General features: G+C 32.2%; 1 protein-coding gene across 1 annotated transcript; it reads right to left on the reverse strand.

Moving 5' to 3' along the window:
* Nucleotides 1-7,685: 7,685 nt before the first annotated feature.
* Nucleotides 7,686-9,810, reverse strand: LOC115716534 (large ribosomal subunit protein eL20y). Its single transcript, XM_030645347.2, has 4 exons — nucleotides 9,654-9,810; nucleotides 9,390-9,505; nucleotides 9,083-9,146; nucleotides 7,686-8,249 (listed from the first exon to the last, which is right to left on the reverse strand). The coding sequence occupies exons 1-4, from the start codon at nucleotides 9,666-9,668 to the stop codon at nucleotides 7,908-7,910; spliced, it is 537 nt and encodes a 178-aa protein (XP_030501207.1). The 5' UTR covers nucleotides 9,669-9,810; the 3' UTR covers nucleotides 7,686-7,907.
* Nucleotides 9,811-17,849: the final 8,039 nt, after the last annotated feature.

The raw sequence follows: 17,849 nt of genomic DNA on the forward strand, positions 1-17,849 counted from the left end.
TGGAAAGTTTGGATTGGTTTGAGGTTGTTTTGGTCGAGTGATGAAATTTTGAACCATTCCTGCACTAAACCGGAATTCCGGTTCAGGGAGGCCTGTAGGAACCGGAATTCCGGTTGGCTTCCAGGAATTTTTCCCAGAACCGGAATTCCGGTTGGGGAACCGGTTTGCCGGTTGGGGCAAATTTAGGAACCCTAGTTTTTCCCATTTTGTGTTATTTAGGGTATTGCCATGTTATTTATCGATAGGGAAACTTTTAGTTTCAAATTTAAGTCCCCGGGAAGTGATTTAGCATGTCGCTTATCAGTGTTGTGATTGATGTGATTTAGGAGCCTATAATTCGCCAAGCAGATTGTTCCACTCAGGTTTACCGGCACACCTGAATTCGGAATCGAGGTAAGATTAGTATAACAGTATGCATATGTATTTACATGTTTAGCGTGCATGTTAGTAAGCCTGGATTACATTAGATATGTATGTTGGCTTTTGTGCTATTTGACAGTATCGCATCGGTACGGCTAGAGTATGACTAGCGTACCGAGTATAGGCTGATATTATGGTCAATAGCACCGTACTATTTGACAGTATCACATCGGTACGGCTAGAGTATGACTAGCGTACCGAGTGTAGGCTTATACAGTATCACATCGGTACGGCTGAGTATGACTAGCGTACCGAGTATAGGTTATTACTATGTCAAAAGTATCGTCGTATGAACGTTCTAGACTCAGTACCGTGTGGGACACGGGGATTAGGTTATGGTCAGGGGTATGGGCGTCTGATCATAATCTGGGATATATGTATGTTATATGATTTATGCTTTTCTTATTGAGTCTGTCGACTCACAGTGCTATGTTTATGTGTAGGTAAGGGCAAAGCTAAGGCCGAGGAACCGTGAGGACGAGCAGATGAAGATTGTACATGTCGGGGCGGTTAGGCCTGGAGCGTACGATCCTCGGGACATCAGGGCGTTTGCTGTTAGTCACTGGGCGAGAAATATTTTGTAAATGAATAGCAAACTTTTGTAAAGTGTTTTGTAAACGGGATCCCGAAATATTTTGTATGTAATAATATAAGTATTTAATTAAATAAGCAAATTTTAATTAATCACGATTTTCATTAACCTCGTTGATTAGCAACGAGCTGCACAGTATGTTTAAAATCACGTTAACACGCCTATGCTAGTAAGGGTGTTACAAAAGCACTTGAAAAGAATAAAGCATGGATCATCACAGATCTGCCTAATGGCAAATGCACAGTTGGTTGTAAATGGATCTTCTTGGTCAAGTATAAGCCTGATGGGAGCATTGAAAGATTCGAAGCTCGATTAGTGGCTAAAGGATTCACCCAATCATATGGCATTGATTACCAAGAGACATTTGCTCCTGTTGCTAAGTTGAACATCATTCGAGTTCTCTTATCTATTGCAGTCAACAATGAATGGCCTTTATTCACGCTTAACGTAAAGAATGCGTTTCTTAACGGCAACCTTGTGAAAGAAGTATACATGGGCATTCCTCCAAAATTTGAGGACCGATTCTCAAAAGGAAAAAGTATCCAAACTAAAAAAATCTCTCTACAGCCTCAAGCAATCTCCTCGAGCCTGGTTTGACAGGTTTACAAAAGTGTTGAAAGGAGATGGTTACACTCAATGCCAACCAGATCATACTTTGTTTATAAAACACTTAGCTGGTGAAAAATTAGCATCATTGATTGTTTATATCGATGATATTGTGGTTATAGGTAATTTCATGGAAGAAATTTCTCATCTCAAGCAGCTTCTCTCCAGTGAATTTGAGATTAAAGATCTAGGCAGCGAAAATATATCATTGATCTCTTATAGGAAAATGGGATGACCGGATGCAAGCCAAGTGAAACTCCGATGGACCCTCATACCAAACTTGAAGTACAGATAGACGGAACAAAAGTTGATCGAGGAAGGTATCAACGTCTTGTGGGAAAGTTATTATACCTAACTCACACTTAGCTTGACATAAGCTTCGTTGTGAGTGTTGTTAGCCAATTTCTCAATAATCCTTCTGAGGAACACATGGATGTCGTCTACTGGATTCTTAGGTACCTCAAGGGAACACCAAGAAGGGTTAATGTTCAGAAAAACTCTCAACAAATATCTTAAAATATACACAGATGCAGATTGGATTGGTTCTCTCAATGACCGAAGATCCACTTCTGGGTACTGCTCCTACCTTTGGGGAAATCTCATATCTTGGAGAAGCCAGAAACAACAAGTGCTAGCTCGCAGCATTGCAAAAGCATAATTTTGTGCCTTAGCACATGGAATTTGTGAAGGAATATGGCTGAAACGTCTTCTCGATGAACTCAGAATCAAACTTGAAGGCCCAATAGATGTTCTCTGTGACAATCAGTCAACCATAGCAAGAGCAAAAAATCCAGTTCATCATGATAGGACCAGACATGTTGAAATTGATCATCACTTCATCAGTGAAAATATTGAAAACAAGATCATCACCTTGAAACATATTCCCTCAAGACAACAAGCAGTTGATATCTTAACCAAAGCTATCGTCTTAATTTTAGGAAACTAAGTTCAAAATTAGGAATGTTTAGTATAGATCTAGTTTGAGGGGGAGTGTAGGAAATCAAGCTAGCTTTAAAATAGTTGTAGATTTACATTTAATGTATTTTCCATTTACTTTAGTATTACTAGGTGTTCACATTGTATTATATATATCATTTGTATACACTAAAATAGATCATCAGAAATAAAAATATAAATAAATAAATAAAAAATAAAAAATAAAAAATTCTCTCATTTGCTTCTAATAATAACCGCGAGGTCTAATTGCTTTTATTAATTTAACTATGAATATTTTTTCTCAAAAAAAAAATATATAATTTGTTGTAAATAAATATCTTTAAACATATAATGTAATAAAATTTTATACTGTATAGTGCTGTAGATTTTCATAAAGTTAATTAGAATGATTTGTCATGTCACTACTCATACTATTGTCATTTAGTATTTATGACTTACTTTAATACATTTTTTCATTTACATAATTATTTGTTAAAAAAATTAGCTACCTAAAAAAATATATTTTAAATATAAAAAAAAAATTAATAAATAAATAAAAAATAAAAAATAAAAAATTCTCTCATTTGCTTCTAATAATAACCGCGAGGTCTAATTGCTTTTATTAATTTAACTATATATATTTTTTCTCAAAAAAAAATATATAATTTGTTGTAAATACTTAGCTTATAGCAGTAATATCTATTAAGAAAATTCTCGAAACACAAGGGACGTAAAATAAAATTTTTACGAAAGAAGCGTGACTTTCGCAAAAAATCTGATCGATGTTTTGTGTGTGGAAAAAAGGGGCATTATGCAAAACAGTGCCCAAAAGGAAAAACAGTCAAGCTCATATCACATATTCAACAAACGACCGGGATGTCTCTTAAAGAGAACGACATAGAGTCAATCTTCTCCACCGATGATGAATTCAACTCAGACTCCCTTTGTGCATTCGAACAATGGAGTGATTCAGACACCTGCACGTTATCAAATGTCCACTATTCACACAATGCAGCCATCCCCTGTCCTCACTGTGCGAGTTCTTCCAACAAAATATGCCAAGCCGATAAAAGTGGCCGGATTCTTTGACACGGGAGCATCATACACAATAATGAACCCTGATATTCTTCCGAAAGAATATTGGAAGAAAGAGAAACAATACTTCCATGCTGCAAATGGCGGTATTTTTTGCACAGAACTCATCAGCAAACCGATTCGATTGCAGCTTCTTCCTGTGGTGTTCTGTTACTCACAGAGTCATTGGATCAAAATTGCCCGGAAAAGACCTAATTGTTGGATTCGATCTTTATACAAAGAAGAAGGGTTTGCGTATTCTCCCTAGTGGACTTGGTTACAAACGACATTTTGCTCCATGGGAAACAATACCAAACTATTTCTTAATGCCCCATGACCCATTTCATCAGATAAGGAAGGAGCTCATCGAAGTCTCATGTGCCAATAATCATGCAGAATTCCTGAAAAAATGTGACCATCCTCTTTGGAAAAATCAACAGTTCTTCATAAGCCTTCCTTTTAAGCTTAATGAAGATATCAACCCTACAAAGGCTAGTCACCTGTGCATGAATCCTAACACCAACATATGGCGTCAAATGAGTGCAAAGAGCTAGAGCAGCAGGGTTTAATAGAGTCAACTTCCTCTCCATGGGCATGTCATGCATTTTATGTCAATAATCGATCAGAGCAAGCTCGAGGAAAGCAAAGGTTGGTCATAAATTACAAGCCCCTGAATGAGTTCTTAGCAGATGATAAATTCCCAATACCAAATAAGAATTCATTGTTTGCCAGTTTATCCAAAGCCCATATTTTTTCAAAATTTGACCTAAAAGCAGGATTTTGGCAATTAGGCATCAAACCAGATGATCGACCCAAAACAGCCTTTTGCATTCCAAATAATCATTTCCAGTGGACCGTCCTACCCTTCGGGCTCAAAACTGCCCCTTCCCTATTCCAAAAGGCCATGACCAAAATATATGGCCCAATATTGGAAAAGGCTCTCATCTATATTGACGATATTTTGCTCTTTTCTCCTGATGCAAAAGCCCATCAAGCGTTATTGGCCCAGTTTGCTTCTATCACTAGAGCCCATGGTATCATGTTGTCTGAAAAGAAAATGATTATTGGACAGACGCAAATAGAATTCCTTGGGATGAAATTATCCAAAGGACAATATGAAGCCCAACCACATATAGCCCATGAACTACTCAAATTCCCAGATGAAAATCTCTCAAAAGTTCAGGTGCAACAATTCTTGGGCATCATCAATTACTTACGAGACTTTGTTCCCCGACTATCTGTACTGACAAGGCCACTCAGCGATATGCTCAAAAAGAATAGTCCAGACTGGTCACATGACCAAACGGTGGCAGTCAAAAAACTGAAAGAAATCATGCAAAATTTACCACCTCTACAGATTCCTTCTGATGGAAAACGTGTTCTTCAAACAGACGCTAGTGACCGACATTGGGGTGCTGTCCTTCTAGAGCAAGATGAACAAGGGAAGAGACGAATATGTGGATACAAGAGTGGACACTTCAAAGATTCCCAACTCCATTATCATTCAACGCTCAAAGAACTGATTGCAATCAAGATGGGAATAACAAAATTTGAGTTCCACCTCATCGGCCATCATTTTTTAGTAGAAACCGATTTTGCTGCATCAAAGGGAATGATAGACCTAAAAAAGAATAAGACAACCAATACTCAACTTTTGAGATTGGCAACATGGTTTGATCATTACTCTTTTGAAATAAAACACCTTCCCGGAAAAGAAAATATCTTGGCCGACCTCTTATCTAGACCTAAGTCTATAAATATGGTCTCCTCACACCCACTCAAAACCATCCCTTTAATCAGCCACAACTCGTCCCATACCATTCCATACATATATATCATGGCATCATCATCATCATCGCAAAAGAATTGCTCATTTCCCCGAGATGCAAAGCTCATCCTTTCTAAATCCAAAAGGTCAGCAAAAGAAAAAGCCTCTCACAGGGCTATTTATACTCACGAACAGATTCTCTCCAAACTTGGACCCTATTTTCAATACGATTTTTTGATTCACCCAAAGTATCCTTTTGCCCATCTCGTCCCCTTTCGGACTGCACTTTTCACTCCAAAGTCCATAGCCCATCTTTTTTGGTACCTAACATGCCTCTGTACAATGGCTATCGAAGTCCAAACTATGGCTCTTCACACTGCTATACATGCTCGAACAAGACAAAAATAAACCAGCCTACGAAATCCAAATGGACATTTTGTCTTGGTACGCTCCTCTAGAGGAGTTGGCAAAAATACTCGGGATGAATGGGAAAAGGTTCGCAATAATCGACACGTCTTTGTTTATCCATCGCACCACATGTAGCCAACATGATGGATTGCTATACGGTCTTCTTTATCAGTCTTAATGCAAAATTGGACGAGAACAAGAAAATAGTTTGCAATCCCACTTTTGAGCTATACAGATCCCAGGAAGCACCTTTCAGAGAGCAAGATGTAGAGTACAGAGATCTCCAAAAGATTATCTTTGAGAAAAATCAGACTATTCCACCAGAAATTTGGCCAAGAATAGAAGATGATGCCCCATGGGAAAAGTTCCCCTCAGATTATTCACGACGCATGCTAGTGGCTCTAGAAAAGTTCCAAATCTCCGAGAATAGTCACAATCAGGTCCAAGCCCCTAAAGCAAAAAAGACAAACTCATCACTATTCAAAGAAACAGACACTGTGGGGGTCCTACTCCGTAAGACAAGCATTTTTGAAGATTCACAAGATCCATACATGGACCAAGAAATCAACCAGGATCCCTATCTCTTTCAGTACAATGGATTGGAATGGGAGATCGTCTATTCTGATTATGATGCATGTCCACCAGCTGGAAGTGATGAAGAAGATGAACCATCAGGTTGGCACCCACTTCAAGAAGACCCCAATTATGACTCAGACTACAATGCTGATCACGAGCCAATTATCGACCGCTAATTAGAAGAACGAAAGAATTCCATATCTCCTATTTGTGTAAGATAGCAATAAGTGGAAAAATTCCTTATAGTCATGATGTTTGTAGGAATTTTTTCTTATCGTTTGGCATTTTCTATGTTTGTCAGTTAGTCAGTTTGTCCATTTGTTGTCAGACTGTCTTTTTCTCCGCTTGTCATTTTGTTGGTTTGTCCTTTTGTTGTCAGAGTGTCCTTTTGTGTGTTTGTTTGCTTGTAGGAAATTTCTAGGGAGTTTCCTATTTTGTATTGTACTTCATGTAAATGGCTATATATAGAGCCATCCTTTTCATTGTAAGGACATCAGAAAACTTTCTACTAAATAAATTTCTAGTGTTCTTCTCTCAAAATGTTCTTCTAAATTTTCTTTAAGAGATTTCTGAGATAGTGATAGTGTGCATTATGGGTCATACTTAATAGATATTACTGTTATGAGTTAGGTATCACTCAAGTACAAAGATACTAAGCAATCTATCCTTCATAATCGTAAGTCACGCTGTAGAGTCGTAAGTCGTGCTGATTCTTGTGAGAACATTGCTCAAGTTATCTTTGATCTTGATGATACTTAGCTTATAGCAGTAATATCTATTAAGTATGAGATTTTCATAAAGTTAATGTAATAAAATTTTATACTGTATAGTGCTGTAGATTTTCATGAAGTTAATTAGAATGATTTGTCATGTCACTACTCATACTATTGTCATTTAGTATTTATGACTTACTTTAATACATTTTTTCATTTACATAATTATTTGTTAAAAAAATTAGCTACCTAAAAAAATATATTTTAAATATATTGATCATTACTTTTTATGCTCCAAATGTATTGGAGCACAATTACAAAATATATGCCAAATGTAGCATTTACTAATTCTTCTGCCAAATTTAACACATTTTCTACCCATAGACACAATTTGCTATTGTGCATTTAAAGCACAATTGCAACATGTTGGCCAAATATAGCATTTACTAATTTGTTCTGCCAAATTTATCACATTTTTCACCCATGCATTAGAGATTGTCCTACTCCTTTTCTAATAAAACCCAAGAACCTGAACCCCAATGACAGAGTTAGTGGTTAGAGGGTGTAATCGTGATTAAACCAACACTAGCAATAATGCAACTTTAAAACTAGTATTACCACCAAAGCTCGTCAAAATCATAGTAATCAAAATCTCCCAAACTCAAATACAAATATAATAACTAGGCCACATAATGAAGTTCAACAACCCAAGAAAAAAATTCTCTAAAGATGTGAATCACCAACCTATTCACCATGTCTAGCTTCATCTAGTTTTTACTGGATAATTGATTGAAACAAAATGCAGTAAACAAAATTACATAAACAGGTTGGGTCTTGAAGCCTTGTATGTTGTCTTCAGCTTCCTGGTTGGGGGCCTGACCTTCTTAAACACCAACGGGAACTTGATTTTCGAGTTATGGAACTGCTTGGTGATTTCCCTCTTGCAAAGCTTTGCGGGGATGGTTGCAGTCTTGATGATCTGGATGCATGGAAACCTGACGCGGTGACGTGATGCCATCTCGGTGTACATTTGTTCTACTGCACCGTTGAGAGTTGTGTCTCTGTACTCCTTGTACATGTTGTGATATCCAGTACGACTCTGATAACGCAACCAAATTCCGAAGTTCTTGATGGTGGTTGGATTCTTCTCATAGATCTGCACCCAAAAACTTGACATCATCACTTATTTCGAGGTGTGTTTCATAATAATATGTAAGCAAAATATCATTCGATCTAGAATGAAACTACAAAAGGAAAACCATCATCATCCCTTCATTATTTATGCTATAAATCATTACATATGCTTGATTAACATAATGTTCTTACTTCTTATAAATATATATCATTTCACATATCTAGTTGATGTCTACAATGGAAACAACTTGGAAAATCTTTCCATCAAAACAGGCAAAGTATAAAGATTCATTATGTATCTAAGCACAGAGTCTACAGACTACAAACAGTTACTCTCTACGTACATCCTGCTAACAATCATTTGGTTTCCAACAATAACTTACTTGAGTAGTTTTTGGCCTATCTGACCTAAAATTCCAAATCATCGCCAGATACAAAACCTTAAGAAAGAATTTCTAACTTCACCGACATGACTATTACATTCCAGTAACATGAATCTGTGTGCGCCTAAACAGTGAGTACAACACATTTCCATCGAAAGCAAGTCAATTGAAATAAAAGAAAGATCACAACCATATCGTAGTAACATGTATGAGTTAATCTTGTTGTTACATAGAATAAACTCAGTAGTGAGAAGAAACATCAATTTGGGGCATAGAATTCACATACTTCAACAATGTTAGATATCAAACTAACCCAGAAAGCAAACTTGACTTAAAAAGTGGACTCTCAGTGCTGTCAATACCTCTATGTAAACAAAGTTTTAGTGAGCGTGCCTAAATCAAAGCTAATGAAAATCTCAATACCTCATTTACATGGTAACCAAAGTAATGTTTAGATAAATTAGATAGATACCTCATTAATGGCCAAAATTTGACCATTGCTTTTCTTGACCTTCTTCAGTTTCCTCAAGAAGTACCTTAAAAAAGAAGAAAGAGTTGATAAATAAACTTAAAACTTTCATAAATAAACATCTTAACAAATAACATTTCAGAATCCAAAAAATTATCAACAAAACAAAATTACTTGAGTTCATTGGTTAGCAAAATTCTTGGTAACAAATAAAACTTGAATATATATGAGTATAAAAGCCCTTTCCTACTCAAACAACCAGAATTGAATGCATAGTCAAAAACAAAACCAGGAAGAGTTGAGTAAATACCAGAACTTGGACTTGGCACGGACCTCATTGGTGGCCCAAAGCTTCATTCTATAGATCTTGGGGTGGTCATCCGATTCAGTGGGCAGAGCTCTACCGACCACCTGGTATTGGTGAAACTGACCAAGAAAAAACAATCCAAATCATCAAAATCAGCTTCTCTAAAACCAATTAACGCAGAAATAATAATAATAAAATACCAAAACTCGACCAAATATGAAAGAAATGAAAAGGTAGGAAAAAGGAAAATGTATTAGAGAGTCTCACCCTGAAAGTAACCATTGTTGGAGAAATCAGAGAAAAAGAGGCGGCAGCAGTCCTCCGATTCTGGTTTTGGGAGAGAAGATCTCTAACGAGTATCGATGGTTAAAACCCTACTACTCTCCTCATCTAGGTCAATATCGCTTCACCTGGGCTGGGCTAACGCCCATCATTTATTTTATTTTCTGGCCCATCGGCCCAACATTATTCACTTTTTTCTTTTTGGGATTTTGGATTATTTCTACATTTTTACTGTCTTTATATTTAATTTACATTTTTACAAATTCATATTTTTATAAATACTCTTTTAAAGTTTCAAATATACAAAAATACGTAAAACAAATGACTAAAAAACAACAAAAATAAGCAACAAAAAAATAGCTACAAAGATTAAAAAAAAAAAAAAAAAAAAAAAAAAAAAACAAGACATTAGCCCCATTGTAATATGAAAATCAATCAAAGATTAACCCCTTTGTACTACTAAGTTCTTTTTTGAATGAGTTTTTTGGACAACTTGATTCTTATTATTTAAATAATAGAAAATAAAGAAGAAGAAAATGTAGATAAAGAAAGAATGCAAAGAGCATGTGAATTTTAACTTTTTTTATTTTAATGGAGTGAATTCTTATTTATACAATAAAATAAGACTTGAAAAATCAAGTAATCAATATTATTATCTTTCGCGTAACTAATTGATTCTTCATGATTATAGTCATTCATATTATGTTATATAATACTTTATAACACTCTCATTTGGATGTCTATAATAGTTGCCTCGAAATCTTGTCAGAAAGCACAGTGGGTCAAAAAATCGGTCAAGGGACAATAGTGCAAGTTGTATGTACTCCTCATTTTGATATTTTTGGAGATTCTTTAATTAATGTATTTTGATCCTGTGTACTATCTTTTGATATTGATATTAATAATAACTTTGTGAAATAAGTATGTGTTAACTCAATATTTCGTTAACATAAATGAGAGTTGATAATTAATAATCTGTATTTTTTTTTTTTTGACAAAGTGATTAGAATCACTCATGAATTTACAACGCCCACGTCCGCCACCAGCGCTGGAACCTTCTCGAACCAGGATAGCTTATCGTTTAACCGCAGAGCATGCTTTGTCAAGCCATGGGCCGCTAAATTCTCAGAGCGAGCCACATGGGACAAAACTGCCCCCGGAAATTTAGACAATAAAGCTATAACATCTTCAAACAACGCTCCTAACTTGTTGAAATACATCTCCCCATTGTTGATAGCCGTCACCAAAGCTAACAAATCTGAATAAACTGAAAACAAATCAAAAAACCAAAAAATTTTATTAGAAAATAATCAATCCGATCAAAACACTCAAAACTCAAAAATTGAAAAACTAGATCCCCATATAAAATACTATAACTAGCCAAAGGGAAACCCTTTGGCTAGTAGCAACTTAACTCTCGTATTTTACTTCATCATCATCTTAGGATTACTATCCCTTACTAAGACCCTAAAACCTAAAAAATTTTGATATGTAATCTAGTAATAACAAAAATTCTGCAATGCTCCCATCCATAGGATATCAAAAGTTTACTTTGAAAATTATCGCAATAATAAAGTAAGCAACGAATAATGTATTCAATAACCTTAATTATCAATGATTAGTGTAATTCAATACAATGAAACAAATAACCTTGATTATTAAGCATTAATGACCCATTAATTCCATAATCCTTCCCAAAATAGACAAAATCAACCATATTAATTCATTATTAATGTTCTCATTTCTAAAATATTACAATTTCTTTTATTGTACTTATCCCAAAAAAATTAATACATATTTATTTATGGTAAACTTTATTATAATCAAATCAATCTATATTGAATTGAAATTACTTAAAATAATCCAATTCAGTTATTATGACATAATTATTCCTATTTTAATTTCCAAAAGACAAGTTGTAAAACTTCCAAAAATTGTATCCTTTTAAGTTAACTTAAAAGGATACAATAAATTCCATAAAATTAAACTTCCCAAATATATCTGAACACAATAAATTCGCATTTGACAATTAGTATTCTCACCTCCTTTTATTACAATATCTTCGTATTTATTATTATTCAAATTACTTGATTAATTTTAAATAATAATATTAGAATCTGAATACTAATTTCCACCACTTTCCCTTTTTGCTAATAATTCCTAAAAATATGAATCAATCATAGCTAAAAGCTATTATCGTTTAAACTTAATCCTCCTTAAACCTTATTTCACTTGAAAATATTTTTAAAATATCACTTTAAAATTTTCTTTACATCATACCTTAACTTAAAATTTGTCTAATGCATAACTTGTTTATTTTGCAATTTTATTGTGCCAACATTTTGTTATATTTTCAATACAAGAAGCCGTAAAATTTTAAACAAACTACCCTAAATAAATAGGGGCCAACCATATAATAGGCGCTATAGCCTTGTAAGGCGCCAAAGCCATAAAAATGGCACAAATATAGAACAAACTAATAACAAAAAGATTACAATATATCCCATTATAACAATTCAACATTATAGAAACAAGAAATTTTCGGACAACAAATTCTTTGAAGAAAACTTCATAGTTTCCTCTGTACTCTTTCCTCTTACAACTATCAAAACAAGATTATACAAGAAAAATAATAAAATTAAAAACAGATTATACAAAATTTAAAATGCAAAAGAAAAAACTTGATGGTAAATCTTATAAGAAAACAACACCATATAAAACTTTAAAAATTTTCTTCATATATTTTGACATTGATTAGAACAGAACAAACCTACACGATTTCATTGATGAAAAAATGACAAAAAGACTAAAGAGAACTTAACTCTAATCTTATTAAAGAGAGAACAAGATAAAAGAATGCCAGAATGAACCTTACCTCCGGTGCTGAGAAGAAGATGAGAGCAAGCTGAAAATAGTCTCATTTAATACCACTAAAATGAAAAATAATTAAGGACGCCAATATTGATATAACAGTATACAATAGAAATTAGAAAATGTAGAAGTGTTCACTTTACAAACATCTTTGATTAGTCATAACATAACAAAAAAATAAATATATGGTGCCAAGAAACAAAACAAAGTTTTGAAAATGATAAAACAAAATCTCTATATCTATCATCCGTTACCAAAAATAATTTATTATATACCTCCAAAATCTAATCTAAATAAAAGAATACAAATCTAAAGTGGAGAGCCAAGAGGAGGACTGCTTGTTGCTTTGAAAAACATGGAGAACCGGATGAACTATGATAATAGTGCTACTGAGATTGATTTAATTTAATTGCTTTAACACTGACTGGCTGATCAGAGCTCATATAAATAAATTACAGTAAGTATATAAGTCATAGAAGAAAAGTAGAGATTTCAAAAAATTACAATCGGAACTATGGATTGTGTACATACCTCCTCATATACAGTCTATTTAATTAAATTCAAAGATTATCTCTTGTTGCAATCGGAACGAAATAAAAGAAAAAATTGATCAAGATCTAAGAAAGCTTTTGATTAGCCACGAAATCAAATCAAACGAAAAATTAATAAAAATTTATATATCGACAGGTGTAATGATTTCTAATTAATCAAAGAAACTCACAGCGATTTTAACGAGTTCATCAGTGTAAGCCCCGGCACGGATCGGGATGGTAACTCGGCGCAGATGACTGTTGATCGATCCAGTTGAAAGATGAGGCGTTGAGCTTGACGAAGCCGTAGGCAGCCATGGCTCCATTAGTCGGCTAAATTTCACACAAATTGTTTAGGAAATTTATTTATAAGAAATCTACTAATATTTGCTGGGCATCTATTAATAATCTGTATTTAATGCTTAGTATTTTTTTTTTTTATTTAAGCGTTTATATATTACAACCATGTTTTACCTGGGACTCGAACCCAGGACCTCCAAGACACACACACCCACCTATGGCCACTTAATGCTTAGTAAATACTATACATTTATAATTTGAGAAATGGGCTTTTTACGTGGTTTTGTAGTTGAAATCTACATACTCCACGAGTCTATCTTATTTCTAATATTCTTCAATTACATATACAATTTGGCAGAAGTTCCTTTAAGTTAGAAAATTGGTCATCCCTTTTTACAATGTGATCAGTGTTATTTATAGGAGTAGGATAAAAGTTATTCTGATCTTATCTACATAACGGTTATGAAATGTAGATATTTCTATGTTTCATATATTTTATCTAATAGGTGGGAAATAGCATGCAAATACTTTCATTTTAAATAAGATAATTGTCTTGTTTACTTGGTATTTGTATTTTGTGATATATGGTTGTCGAGACACTAAAATGTTTGATGTGAAATCCTCGAAAAAATCATCAACTCTTGGATGCATGCCTCGGGTAACATATTCCCCGAATATCATACTAATTGTATTTTCAAAGTGATGAACAAGAGCAAGCTTAAGAAAGTTAAGCCTCTTAATGTTAATATTTTCGACACCAAGAATATTCCTAAATGCTTATGATGACTACTTAGAACATGGTTTACAAATACTAAAATAATGGTAGAAGCTCATAAAATACAAATAACTTTGATTCTCGTCTACCAAGATGTCATTGGACTCTTATTTTGATTGAATAAAAAGTTATTAAAATAATATCTATTTTAGAATAGTTCACTATTGTAACACCCTACTAGTTTAGGCGTGTTTTCGTGATTTTATATTAACTGTGCAGTTCGTTGCTAATCAATGGGTTTATTGAAAATCGTGATTTATTAAAACTTTTATTAAATTTCTCTTTAAATGAAAATAATTATCTTTTACATAACTAGGATCCCGTATTTAAAATATTTACAATCGTAATACAAAACATTCGATATAATAATTGTCGCCTAGCGACCATCCAAATTACAGCCTGTTGTCCCAAAGGTCGTACGTTCCAGGCCTAACCGCCCCAACATGTACAATCTTCATTCGCTCACTCTCACGGCTGCTCAACTTTAGCCTTGCACTTACCTACACATGCAAACAATAACTGTGAGTCGACAGACTCAGTAAGAAAAACATAATCATAACATAAATATAAATAGGATTACGATTAGGCGCCCATACCCCCCAACCATAACCCTTCCCCGCACCCTAGGCAGTACTGAGTCAAGAACGTTCAAATGACAGTACTATCGACCAATATTAGCCTATACTCAGTACGCTAGTCATACTCTAATCGTACCGATGTGATAGCGTCAATTAATACTTGTCATCGATATCCAATATAATTCTAAATATACCGATACCGCTATTCTAATGTAATCTAATAAGCAATCAAAAACATGCACGCTAAATGTGTAATCACATATGTATATTATTATATTAATATTATCTTATTTTCGAATTCAAGTGTGTCGATCAACCTGAGTGAAATAGTGGCTCGACGATTTACAGGCTCCTAAATCACAATATTCGTAAACTGGTGAGTGGCATGCTAAATCACTTTTCAGAGACTTAAAAACGAAACTAAAAGTTTTCCTATCGATGGATAACATGGCAATACTCTAAATATCGTAAAAAGGGGAAAATCTAGGGTGCCCTAATGTTTTGCCGTGATAATATTGACTCTGTGAACAACACTTATTTATGTAAGTCCATATAAAATATTCTAACAGTTTCAATTAAATCCAAAGTAGAAGCAGATTCGTTTAATTAATAAAAAAAATATTCCTCAACTTCTCTCGAATAAAAATTTATTGGATGGATTTATTCTATTTTTATACTCAATTTATTTAATTTAATGATATATTTATTATTAAAAAAATCGTACAACTTTTATTATTTCTTATGCACAGTTCTCTCCTATATCCAATAAATGTGAAGGTTTTAAAAAAAATAAGTAAAATACATAAATTTCTATCAACTAGTCAACATATACTTTGCTCTTTCGGTAAATTACGGTATAAATACTTAATATTTTAAATTTTATACACTTAAATATTTTATCTTTATTTTTGGAGGCAAAAATACCAATGTTACAACTCTCTTACATCTGTTACTACCACTTCCGTTAACTCCTAAATAAACGTGTAATTACATATGTATATCATTATACTAATATTACTTTATTTTCGAATTAAGGTGTGTCGGTCAACCTGAGTGAAACAGTTGCTCGATGATTTACAGCCCCTAAATCACAATATTCGTAAACTGGTGAGTGACACGCTAAATCACTTTTCGAGGACTTAAAAATGAAACTAAAAGTTTTCCTATCGATAGATAACATGGCAATACCCTAAATATCGTAAAAAAAGAAAAATCTAGGTTGCCCTAAAGTTTTCCTATGATAATATTGACTCTGTAAGCAACACTTATTTATGTAAGTCCATATAAAATATTCTAATAGTTTCAATTAAATCCAAAGTAAAGACAGATTTAGTTAATTAATAAAAAAAATATTCCTACTTCTCTTGAATAAAAATTTATTAGATGAATTTATTCTATTTTTTTATACTCAATTTATTTAATTTAATGATATATTTATTATTAAAAAAAATCGTACAGCTTTTATTATTTCTTATGCTTTGTTCTCTACTATAGCCAATAAATGTGAAGGTTTAAAAAAATAAGTAAAATACATAAATTTTTATCAACTAGTCAACATATATTTTGTTCTTTTTTTTTTTAAATAAATTAGGCAATATAGCCGCTTTTCGCGTGGCTAATTTAATTTCTTTTAGTATTATAATAAAAAATAATTATTTATTAATTTAATAAATAATTACTTAAAATATAATTCTTATATATAATAAAATTAAAAATATATTATCTAATTTCATATTATTATTAATAATTTTGTTTATTAAAAAATAAATTCAATTTTATTAATTATTATTTAGATTTATTTCTTAAGATGTTTGAAAGTTATTATATGTAGTCTTTTCAATTACTTTGTTAAAAAATCTTGTTATAAAAATAAATAAATCGGATGGTGTAGGAAAAAATTAGGGTGTTCCCATAATGTATTATTTTTATATCTTAATCATTTAAGTCGTTGTCATTATTGTATCTCATCTATTGTCTCATTGTATGTCTTCTATTTTTATCACCGTATCTCATTCCTTGTCATCAACGTAACTCGCTTATTGTAGTCGTTACCACTGTCTTTTTCAAATCTATATCTTAATCTTAGATTTCATCTTGAATTTTAAATATATTTTTTAATATTTTTAAGACATTGGAGAAAATTTATTAGCCTGTGATGTTATTATTAATTAATATGTTTAAATTTATATAATAATCTAATATAACACTTTAAATTGTTAATATAAAAATATGGTATGGTTTATGGAAGGTTATTTAAGTATTAATTATCTAATTAAATTTAAATCTATATAAATAAATTTGATATGAAATGCTCTTCTTCATAAGGATCATTTTTATCTTGATTATTCAAAGTTGTTATAATTATTGTACACATTGTAGCTAAATTAAAGATAGATTTGTATAGAAAATAATATTTTAAAAATACTTCATTCACCGTAACTTATTATATCTATCTTTTAGAAAATAAAATAATAATTTATCTCTAGAATTTTATCATGTCGGTAAATATTGTAAAATGTTGGGTAAAATAATAGATTAAAATAATAATTTTTAATATTATATTATTAAAAATAGTTGAGGAATGAAAAAATATATTATTATTTTATTATAGTTATTTTTGAATTATGTTATATGAATATTGTTAATGATATTTTTTAAGTAAGGTATTTCATATATATTTGAAAACAATAATTTAATATTAAAAAGTAAATATAAGAAAGGAAAAAAAAATTATTATTTATATATTATGATTATTCTTTAATTATATTATATTAATGATATCTATCCAAAAAAATATTGTTGATGATTTTTGAATTATGGTTATTCTTCGGTATTTTTATATTAATATCGTTAATGAACAATATGTTGTCCATTTAATTGGAAGTTTTTTTAACTTCATTTTTCTATTCTTTGAATGTTGGATACAGTGTTGTTGATATTTCCAATCTTATTATATTTGACTAAACTAACATGTGTTAATTGATTACATTGTCAATAAAATTTTTATTAAATAATTTCAAAACTTAAAAAATTGAAATAATAATTATTTAATTATAAAAAACTAAATATATAAATAAAAAACATATTTCTATTGTTTTTAAGCATAGTTATTTAGGTTTAGATTTTC

The sequence above is a fragment of the Cannabis sativa genome, chromosome 5, assembly GCF_029168945.1.
Source record: "Cannabis sativa cultivar Pink pepper isolate KNU-18-1 chromosome 5, ASM2916894v1, whole genome shotgun sequence".
NCBI lineage: Eukaryota > Viridiplantae > Streptophyta > Magnoliopsida > Rosales > Cannabaceae > Cannabis > Cannabis sativa.

Coding starts and splice junctions, on each gene's coding strand:
- LOC115716534 (XM_030645347.2), bottom strand. Junction 9,147..9,389: donor CGTGCCAAGTCCAAGTTCTG/GTATTTACTCAA, acceptor TTCTTTTTTAAG/GTACTTCTTGAGGAAACTGA. Junction 8,250..9,082: donor AAATTTTGGCCATTAATGAG/GTATCTATCTAA, acceptor TTTTGGGTGCAG/ATCTATGAGAAGAATCCAAC.